Below are 10,830 nucleotides of genomic sequence, written 5' to 3' on the forward strand. Positions count from 1 at the left end.
CCTACGACACCTGCGCTCGACTTCTCAAGGCGATATGTCGTTTTCTCGTTTCTCAGAGCGAAGGCATTTTCACGACCGCCGCGACGGGGAATTGAACTCGGGACCACGAGGGTCGGAGTCCAGTGCTCTTACCACTGGACTATCGCGGCAATATAGTATATATGTATATATATATGTATATATATACATATGCTGCATTTATGTGTGTGTATATATACACATATATATGTATATGTATGTGTGTGTGTGTGTGTGTGTATATATATATATATATATATATATATATATATATGCTGCATTTATGTGTGTAGATATACACATATATATGTATATATGTGTGTATATATACATACAAATATATGTATATATATGTATATATGCTCTTACCACTGGACTATCGCGGCAATATAGTATATATGTATATATATATGTATATATATACATATGTTGCATTTATGTGTGTGTATATATACACATATATATGTATATGTATGTGTGTGTGTGTGTGTGTGTGTGTATATATATATATATATATATATATATATATATATATATATATATATATATATATATATATATGCTGCATTTATGTGTGTAGATATACACATATATATGTATATATGTGTGTATATATACATACAAATATATGTATATATATGTATATGTATATATTTATATATATGCATAACTTTCCGTGTTCAGGAGAAATTTTCGACAGTATGATGATAATAAAGATGGTGATGGTGATAATGATGATAATATTGATAATGATAATAATAATGACAATAATAATAATAATACTGATTATAACATTATTGGTAATAATAATAATAATAGTAGTAGTAGTAATAATAATAATTATAATAATAATAATAGTAGTAGTAGTAATAATAATAATTATAATAATAATAATAGTAATAGTAATAATAATGTTAATAATAATAATAATAATAATGGTAATAATAACAATGACAATAATAATATTCATGATAACAATAATAACAATGACAATAACAATAATAATAATCATAATAATAATACCAATGATAATAACAATATTAACAATAATAATAATAATATCAATGATAATAATAATTCTAATAACAATAATGATGATAATAACAATAATGATGATGATGATGACGATGATGACGATAATAACAATAATAATAATAATAATAATAATAATAATAATGATAATGAAAATAATGAAGATGATGATAAGATTCCTAATAATGATAATAAAAATAATAATAATCATAATGATAATGATAATAATAATGATAATGACGATAATAATAATAACAGTAATAATAATAATAGTAATAATAATAACGATAGTAACAACAACAACAACAGCAATAACAATAAATAATAATAATAATAATAAAGATGATGATGATGATAACAATAATAATGATAGTAGGATAAGGCTAATAAATAACAATAATAATGATGATAATAATAATAATAATAATAGTAATGATAATAATAATAATGATAATAATAATAATAATGACAATAATAATAATGATAATAATTATAATAATGATAATGATAGTAATTATAATAATGATAATAATAATAATAATAATAATAATAACAATAATGATGATGATAATAAAGATAATAATGATGATGATGATGATAATAATAATACTAACAAAATGGGGCTATTAATAGTAGTGATAGAAATGATAGTCTGATGATGATGATGACGACGATAATGATGAAAATGAAAATAGCAGTGATTACGATATGGACGGCGATAATGATACCGATGACGATGATGGAGACAGCTGAAGTAATGTTAGGAATAGTATTTTCAATAATGGTGATAACAAAATATTATACAACATGAGCTCATGCTGCTGATCATGACAATATTAATACTAACAATCACAACAATGACAATAATAATGATGATGGTAGTAATGATACTTACAATGATAGCTATAATAGCTCTGCTACTAATAATAACAATAACGTGGTCATCGAATGTTAACACACTAACAGCAAAACATAATCATAATGGTAATTGTGATTATAATGATAATGATAATCGCATAGTATCATCATAATATATGTGTAGGGGGGGGGGGGTATATGCACAAATGTCAACAACAGAAAACTGTCAACTAACAGTATATGTAGAGAGAAAATGACGTATTATCCTATATACCTTGAAAATTAAAACTATAATGACTTTTCTTACAAAATTAGACGCGCCGCCTGCTATCAGTATTCCGAAGTCAGCGGATTCTTGATTTCGGTGCTTAGCGGATAAAACAAATACCCCCCTTGTATCTTTATGCGTATCATCAATTGGTAACCATTGACTATTTTTTCTGAAACAGTTTGCCTTAACTTTAAAGTATGGAAGTCACGAGAAGTAAATTGTACTTCATTATTAATACTAGCTCCATATATCACAACTAGCACAATCCAATCTACAAAAACAGCCTACATAGGCAAGAACTTCTACACGAAAAAGATAAATAAATAAATAAATAAATAAATAAATAAATAAATAGAATACCCATCTGTTTGCTCAATCTGTTATATTGAAGCTAGCTCTTTCTTAACCGAGCTTAGCGAGCTCTTCCAGAGGATTGGCAACATTGCCCGCCTCGCCCGCGAACATGGCTGTAAACATCGACTTGAATCAAGAATCTCTCAAAGGAAAACTCTCCGAGGGCCGTGATGTTCAGTTCGTCCCTTGTAAAATAGAACACGATGGAGAAGCTGCGGTCGAAAAGTTCTTTAACACATATGTCCGGGAGGAAGAAGAGGATGAGGAAGGGGAAGAAAAGAAAGGTAAGGAGTGGTGGCCTCTCGCCAGCATTTCGTAAATAGAAACAAAGAAAATAACTCATTATTACCTAAAGTTTCCACTGAGGAGACCTTTTTCTATTTATTTCCTAGACAGGGGAGCAAGCCCCCAGTACCCCCCGTTATTAGCACTTGATGCCAACTTACAGAAACATGACATTAATAACTGGTTGAGGGCGTTGCGGATTGTCTTCGAGCGGCAACTTACAGCGGATATTTTCATTTCGTAGTAAATATGAGGCCACAGTAGCTGTACCTGCGTTGTTTATGACTCTCTCTATAAGATGAAAGTGTCCATTTCCCTCTATCTCTGTACGTCACTCTCAGCAACATTTGCAATTAAATCTTAAATATTTAGTCACCCCCATATGTTGCAACACTTGGACCGATAAGGTGTCAGTTTCAGGTAAATCATTAAGATTTCTAGTTAAGATAAGTACACTGAGAACCTGCTATGTAGCATCAAAAATACAGTGACTATGGAGCCTTATGTAGGTATAGTTCAGTTTCACACACCCTTACAAGGTAAACTTTGCCTGTAATAGATAGAAAGACTGGAAATAAGACCCTTTTCATCTACAACAAATAGTACTCTGATATACACTTACAGGGAAATGTAAAGACACTCACTACCCTCACTTAAATTATATAATATGTGCAGGCAAAGAATACTGTCAGAAATGAAGAAAGTAGGTTGCTGCGTAGAGTAAGTTCAGAGCCGCCAATATGGAAATCCAGCATTCAGATAGGGGTCTAGGGGCATAGTTCCCGGGTCAGGTTTTGATTCTTATGGAGTTATTTGTGGATCCCTACTAGTGGCTGAAGAATAGGGATTTAGTCTCAGAGGGGTGAGGTCACTTCATAACAGTTACCAATACATTCATTGATACCATTTGTGATGGAAAATAACAAGAATCACACAATATGATGTGAATAATTGAAATAGGGAATAACAATTGCAAGGTTGGATGGCTGTGATACTAAAAAAAATTACCATTATGCATAGGGTTTATTGAGCTTCACTACAGATGCTCTTAATTTATTGTCTGATATTATTTTTGATAATTCTTTACAGTATGGATGCACTCACGCCACATCACAAAATTTAGTCAACAGTCTAAGTTACCATGACTGGGCACTGCCCAAGGGGAGAGTAAATGACATTATCTTTCATATCTCCAGATTATTTCTTGTATCGACAACTGCAACTGTTAGTCCTTTATTTTGACCTATTTTAGTGCGTCCATACCCTAAAGATTAACCTCATTTTTTAATGACTTTGATCAGAATATATCATTCTTGGTTACACTTACCCAAGTATTTCTTTTGAAGACTGACACACATCAGATCATTACACAAAAAAAGGATGGTGCCTACAACCAACATGTGGAGTGAAATGTGAAGCAAAATGAGCATTACATTCTGTACTATCAGGATCCACTGCATATACTACATAGTATACATGCCTCTTAATTTCATAGGTTGTTATCAGGCATTTGTAAGTCTTTTAAACATATAAGATTACCCATTCCCTTTTTTAGTTAGTAGGATGATGCATTTAGAGTACACAAAAGAGTGCAGAAGTGCTGAGGGTGATGGAAGGATGTGCTGAATTCCAAACTAAAGTAATAATTTGATTAACATAACATACTGCATCTCTCAGACTTGCAGCTGTTAGCACCATTTTGTTATCTCAGCAACATTTATGCTCACTTACCCATATGAATTTATCTTCTTGGTTACTTTCTGTTATAGTTGCCAGCTAAGTAGAATTGCTAATTGAGTGTGCTTTAAACAGGTTTTGCAAGGGCATTATAAACATAATAACAATATTTTCTTTTTTTTACAGTTCTTAAAGGAACTTTGCGTGGTTACCCTCTCAGTGGTTGTATAATGGATGTTCCAAAGGGTTACACTGGTATTGTTCTTAAAGAAACTAGACCTACCCTGAATTCAGAAGAGAGTCGAACCATGAGAGTCATTTCCCAGTTTAAACAGTTCACTTACTGGAACTGGGACCGCGAGCCATCTCGAGGCGACAAGTACCAACAGGCTATGGACTGGACAGAGATAGCAGATGTAGTAAGTATATTTTTTAAATTAAACTTTAATAAGAAGTGAGAGTAAAGGAGATAGATAAGACTAAATTCTGCTTGGAAAAGGGAAGCTATTCATTTTCTTTGACCAGTTTTAGAGCTACTTCTGTAAAAATGTAAGATATTTTTTAATGGTTAATCTGACTTTGTATTTAAGTTTAATGGTATACAAGAATCATTGCCCAGAAAAATATTGTTTGGAATGTGTTTGATATAACAGACCTGTACTACTTCAGGAGTATTCATGATTACTTAGAAAGCATTTAGGTTGTTAGTGTTACAATTATTAATGACTTAACATTTATTACAAATTTACCTAATGAAAGACATGATCAGATTGTTTTATGAACCAAAACTAATAACACTTGAAGCAAAGAATGTTAGGAATGCTTTCATTTGCTTCTAGGCAGATTTTTTTCAAGATTCACAGTACCACTATCATTGTTTACTATCCTCCACTATTTTATAATAAATTCATAGTAATATATATAAATATATATATATATATATATATATATATATATATATATGCATGTGTTTGTGTATAATTGTCAGTTAACAAGTGTGCTGCCCTCCAGAAAGCAGTTCTACCCCTCCCCCCCACCTAAGTTTTAATCCCCACATTTGGTCAAGGCTACATGGATGCTAATGTTAGAGTTATAAAAGGAAGATCTAAGAATGAGAAGGAAAGTTGCTCTTTAGTTTGTTTCATTCAATTGGTCTTCCATTATCAGTAAGACATATTTAGCATCCAATAATTTTTTTTTTTATCTGTTTGGCAAATTTCCTTCAACCCCACAAACAATATCATTATTCCCTTTGATACTGTGTGCAGGCCCTCCTCCCTGTGTCAATCAAATAGTCATATTCCCCACCACTTTCTCGTGAATGTGGTGAGGCTGTAAGTCTGGTACTGTGCAACATGTTTCACAAAGCCACACACTCTGCCCTTTTAGTCTCTTATTTCCTTTCCACACACCATACTGTTACACAACACCTAGCAAAATCCCCTATTTTTTCCTCCCACATTTCCCCTCCTCACACCACAGATTTACCTATCACAGTGCCCTCCTGGTATATCACCATATTTTTACTATTCACACCATTATTGTTGTTGTTATTATTATTTTTTTTTTTCTTTTTTCTTTTTTCTTTTTTCTTTTTTCTTTTTTTTTAGGTTATTTCATAAAGATTTGTCAGCTTGTCAGCGGAGAACACTTAGAGAAATGCAATTGCCTAAATTTTTAAATTTAAGCAGTAAAGTGATGGGGAATGCAATGAACAATGATAATGCTATGATATTATGAAATACCAACCATAGAATTGATTATTTATCAATGGTTGATGTTGAAATTACATTTTACAAAACTTCATGACAGTAGAAATTACTATGTAACAAATATTTTGATAATACCATAAACACATTTTACCAATGTTACTTCAGTTATCCTCATCCAGTATCTCACTAGACACTTTTCTCCTATATGCCATCCCCTTTTTTTTTTTCCTCAAGTAAACTGCTTTCAATTATTGCTTGATCTTCTACATAATCAGTTTCTTTATAGGTTCTTTTAAAGCTGTGATTATTAAACTTAATTATAATTTTTTTTTTTTTTTTAACTATGATTAAATTTGAACTTCATTTCACTGTGATGGTGTTATTTTTTATGATTTCAAGGGTAATTTATAAATCATAAAATTTTGCTTAATTTTCTCTTCCCCCTCCTTTTTTTATGTATGTATAATGGATGTAACTGCACAGACAGCTGTAGACATGTTATTTGACATTAACTGAATTTTATTGCAGTTCAAATTTTATTTTACATTGCACTTAATTAACTCTTTTGGGCCATACTTTAATTCTTGCCATATTTATTCTCTTTACAGATACATGGAACTGAGTAGAAGATTGCAACTAAATTAGATGTAGCCGATTCTTAATAAAGTGTAAAAGAAAGAATGTTTTTTGAGTATAACCAAAAGGTAAATAGTTTGTCCAAACTTAAGTTCGTACATTGATCCTTTTTGATTCAGAACATTTAAAGGAAGGGATACAAGTATATGATTTTAATCTTCATTTGCATTTATAATTTCACTGAGTAAGTTCTTGCATATATGTATACTTTTTACTAAACATACTCACTTATAAATTCATAATAGGCATACAAGCATTTTTTCCCTCTGGTTGCATTTGAGAAACAGATGGTGGGAGACCTTCCAAAGGCTCTGCCAAAGGGAAGGTTGCTGATGTTCCAGAACACATTCCCATTTTGCAAGACTTTTATGAAAAAATGTGTATGATGACTACAGTGTATTTTCCAGTCTTCCTGTCACCCCCACATTAGCAATTAGTTGTGCCTGTAGTGCTTAGGCATGGCAGTCAGTAGATAATAAGTTGATGAAGGATAACTAATGTTTATGGTCATATGGTGTTTATTATTAGGAATAACAGAAAATGAGAAGTTTTGCTTACCTGCACTCAGCTACAGCTACTGAAAGCAACCCTTCTTGTTCATCACTCTCATTTCCCAGTCAACACATATTGTGAAAAATGTAACAATTTGTATCAACTGTTCTAAGTATATTCTATATATTATTTAATGACTTTTTCCAAATCTTCTCCGGTACTTACCCATCCTTCTTCTCACCTTACTTGTTGCACCAAGCAATCTAAATGTTTCACCCCATCTCCTATCACATTATCTCCTAACCCACCTCTTCTCCCTGGACATCCATCTCCTCCTTTCCTGACCCAGAAAAATGCTCCCCTCTCACCCACGCTCCAGTCTCTCAATTCCCATTCCCTGTACATTGAAAGTAAGTGCTGACATCCATCCTCCTCCTCCTTATGTTTCCCTAACCCCTCTCCCTCCCACTCTCACCTGTCAAACCGCATGCTCCCCTTCCCCATGTGCTCCATCCCAATTATCCTTTCTACTCCCACCTGGATGCCAACACGACTCCCTTTTGTCTCAAAAGTGTCCTGCTATGGATCCTTCCCCTCTTGACGTTCCTTGTACTTCACCACCTTTCCCCTGTTGCCTTGTTTCATTCCCCAGATTCAGCTGCTCCTACTCTGACACCCATTTCTACCCTTATTACCCATTGATTGCTTTATAATGGCTCTCCATCTGATCTAATCATCCTTTCCCATTAACACCCTTCCTCCCTTTACATTTATTTATTTTAACCATTAGCCATTCCAAACAATCTTCCCCAATTAGGATATAGCCAATGCCATGGTCATCCTTTTTTAACTAGGGTAGCCTAAGTGGGGTCTGTTTCAGCATGTGTTTGCACATACACATACACTTATATTTACATACATATACACACACACAAACATAAACACACACAGACAAACACTTGCATACACACACACAAACACTTGCATACACACACACAAACACTCGCATACACACAAACACTCACATACACACAAACACTCACATACACACAAACACTCACATACACACAAACATTCACATGCACACAAACACTCGCATACACACAAACACTCGCATACACACAAACACTCGCATACACACAAACACTTGCATACACACAAACACTCGCATACACACAAACACTCGCATACACACAAACACTCGCATACACACAACTACTTGCATAACACAAACACTCGCATACACACACACACAGACAATTTTGTTTATATGTTCTATTGTTGGCCATTGTAGCAGGTATCTCCACCTACCACTTGTTAGCCATTTTAGTGGCTTTATCTTTTTTCTTGTGTAGGTGTTTTATCCTCAAGACTTAATTGATATAATAATTGTAGTGTAGTAGTGATAATCAGTTCTAAAAATTATGGTTATAGTGATAACCATTATAGTAATAATTATGTTTTTAACAATAATAATAGAAATTTAAAATGTTTACAAAACTTTTAAGAAATTGGATAAAGGTCAACAATGCTTAGTCATTGGAGACTTAAGTATTTGTGGGGTCAGTTAAGTTAACTTACTATTTCTGCCTTTACTACCTATATTTATTTTGATAACCAACATTAGTGTCCCTTCTATGAATGTGACGTAATAGTTTGAGATACTGTGGTGGTTCCTACAATGGCTAATCAGCTTATAGGGGTGGCATATACCACTTCAGCACAACTCCTGGACATACCCCCTGCAAGTAGCTCACCAAATGGAGAAGATTGAGAACATAAACATAAAGTTCTTATGTACATATTACAATATACAATTTTTTTTTTATAATGACTATGAAGTATTCAGATACACAACATAGGTAAACAGTACATGCTGATTAAGATACAATTGGACACAAGCTATACATTAATAATAAAAATACAATACACATACTTCAATATATTTATTAATATCCTCACCATCTTAAAGTATGTTGACTCCTGAAAACCTGTAATTCATAAATACATGGTTAATAATCTCTAAATAAATGAATAATTTTGTTTGATGTAAAACCATACATTTCCAAAGAAAACATCAAAATCATAAAAAATAATAACATTTCGTGTAAATGTAAGAAACTGCACATTCAGCTTTATTTTTTAAGACACCCCCCCCCCCCCCCTGTGACTCATTTAAGACCCTAAATTTTCCTACAAATACCTATAGACAAGAAATGAAATCCTCTACATCAGGAGTCGGAAACCTTTTCAGTGTCAGGGCCAGAGAAAGTTTCTAGAAGTAGCCTTTAGGCCGGAGTACTAAAGAGAACCCAACATTACCTAGGTGTACAAAAAAATATAGAAAAGCAGGCAAACCAGTGATTAGATTGCATGAAATTTACTGATAAAAAAAACACTTAAATCATAGACTGAAGATCTCAGCCATGCAAATTTGCTCCGTCCTATATGCCATGCCCCTATCATGTTGATATGTGCCAACTGACACATATAGTCGGGCTACTTTCAGGCTGAATTTTTATATGAATATCAACCAAAGTGACGGGCCATGAGTTCGGACTCTGCAGGCTGGATCTGGCCTGTGGGCCACAGATTTCTGACCCCTGCTCTACATCCTAAAATCAAACTTTTCTATACAATAATCCAAGTTTTCCACATGTACTTTGGACTCAAAAGTTTTTTCTTAAATATATTCATGATTCTGATTATAAAATCATTTAATTACACAATGGCTCTGTATGGCAAAAATACATGCCATATTCACTTATTTTAATTTGTTTGTTGTGTTTACACTTAGATGGCTCCACAAATTATTAGTCACTAATTAGTTTAGACTTTTCCTTGATTGACTTTTTTATTATTGTTATTGGTGTTCTAATAGCATAATAATCATAATATCATTAATAATAATAATATTGATGGTAGGAAGATGAAATCAAGTAGGATTTGAAATGTCTAATTTTTCAGTAAATGTTTGTGCATTGTAGGTTTTTCAGTAAAGTGCTTTTAGCTCTTCAACAATGCTGATACAAATAGCATAAAAAATCTGCTAGGTCAAGGAATGGGAAACCCGCCACACTTTCCTTCTAATTGCCTCCTTGGTGGTTGAGCACTGGTGGAGCCACTGGACCAGTGCATAGACATGGTGGAGAAACGGCTGACAGAACTGGAATCAATTTTTTTTAAAAATGTACAGTAATGGCTAATGGATGACTGCTTCTGCTTGTTTTTGAGTATTTGGTATTAGTTATGCAAAAGCAGGATTGAAATAAGTTTTACCTATAGTATCATGGGCAGTTCCCCCCCAATCCTTTGCCCATTGTTGTCGTGGGGGGGCTTAGGAGACAAAGACTGAGACCCAATGATGGGGAACTCCTCAACCTTGGGACTCAGCCATCGACTCAACTAATTTTGCATAGTCTTTTTTCCCACTCATACTTTTCGTTTCAGTTTCTTCATCAATCCCTTCTACTATCCACCTCCTAAGGTGTGAGA

General features: G+C 33.2%; 1 protein-coding gene across 1 annotated transcript in view; it reads left to right on the forward strand.

Annotated features, from left to right (window-relative positions):
* The window catches only part of LOC125032374, a 7,823-nt gene extending 935 nt beyond the window's left edge, over positions 1-6,888 (forward strand). The window contains exons 2-4 of the mRNA XM_047623469.1: positions 2,609-2,817; positions 4,682-4,914; positions 6,816-6,888. Of these exons, the coding sequence (XP_047479425.1) occupies positions 2,609-2,817; positions 4,682-4,914; positions 6,816-6,833 (460 nt within the window). The 3' untranslated portion in view covers positions 6,834-6,888. The remainder of the gene's footprint in view (positions 1-2,608; positions 2,818-4,681; positions 4,915-6,815) is intronic.
* Positions 6,889-10,830: the final 3,942 nt, after the last annotated feature.

Source organism: Penaeus chinensis, chromosome 14 (assembly GCF_019202785.1).
Source record: "Penaeus chinensis breed Huanghai No. 1 chromosome 14, ASM1920278v2, whole genome shotgun sequence".
Classification (NCBI taxonomy): Eukaryota; Metazoa; Arthropoda; class Malacostraca; order Decapoda; family Penaeidae; genus Penaeus; species Penaeus chinensis.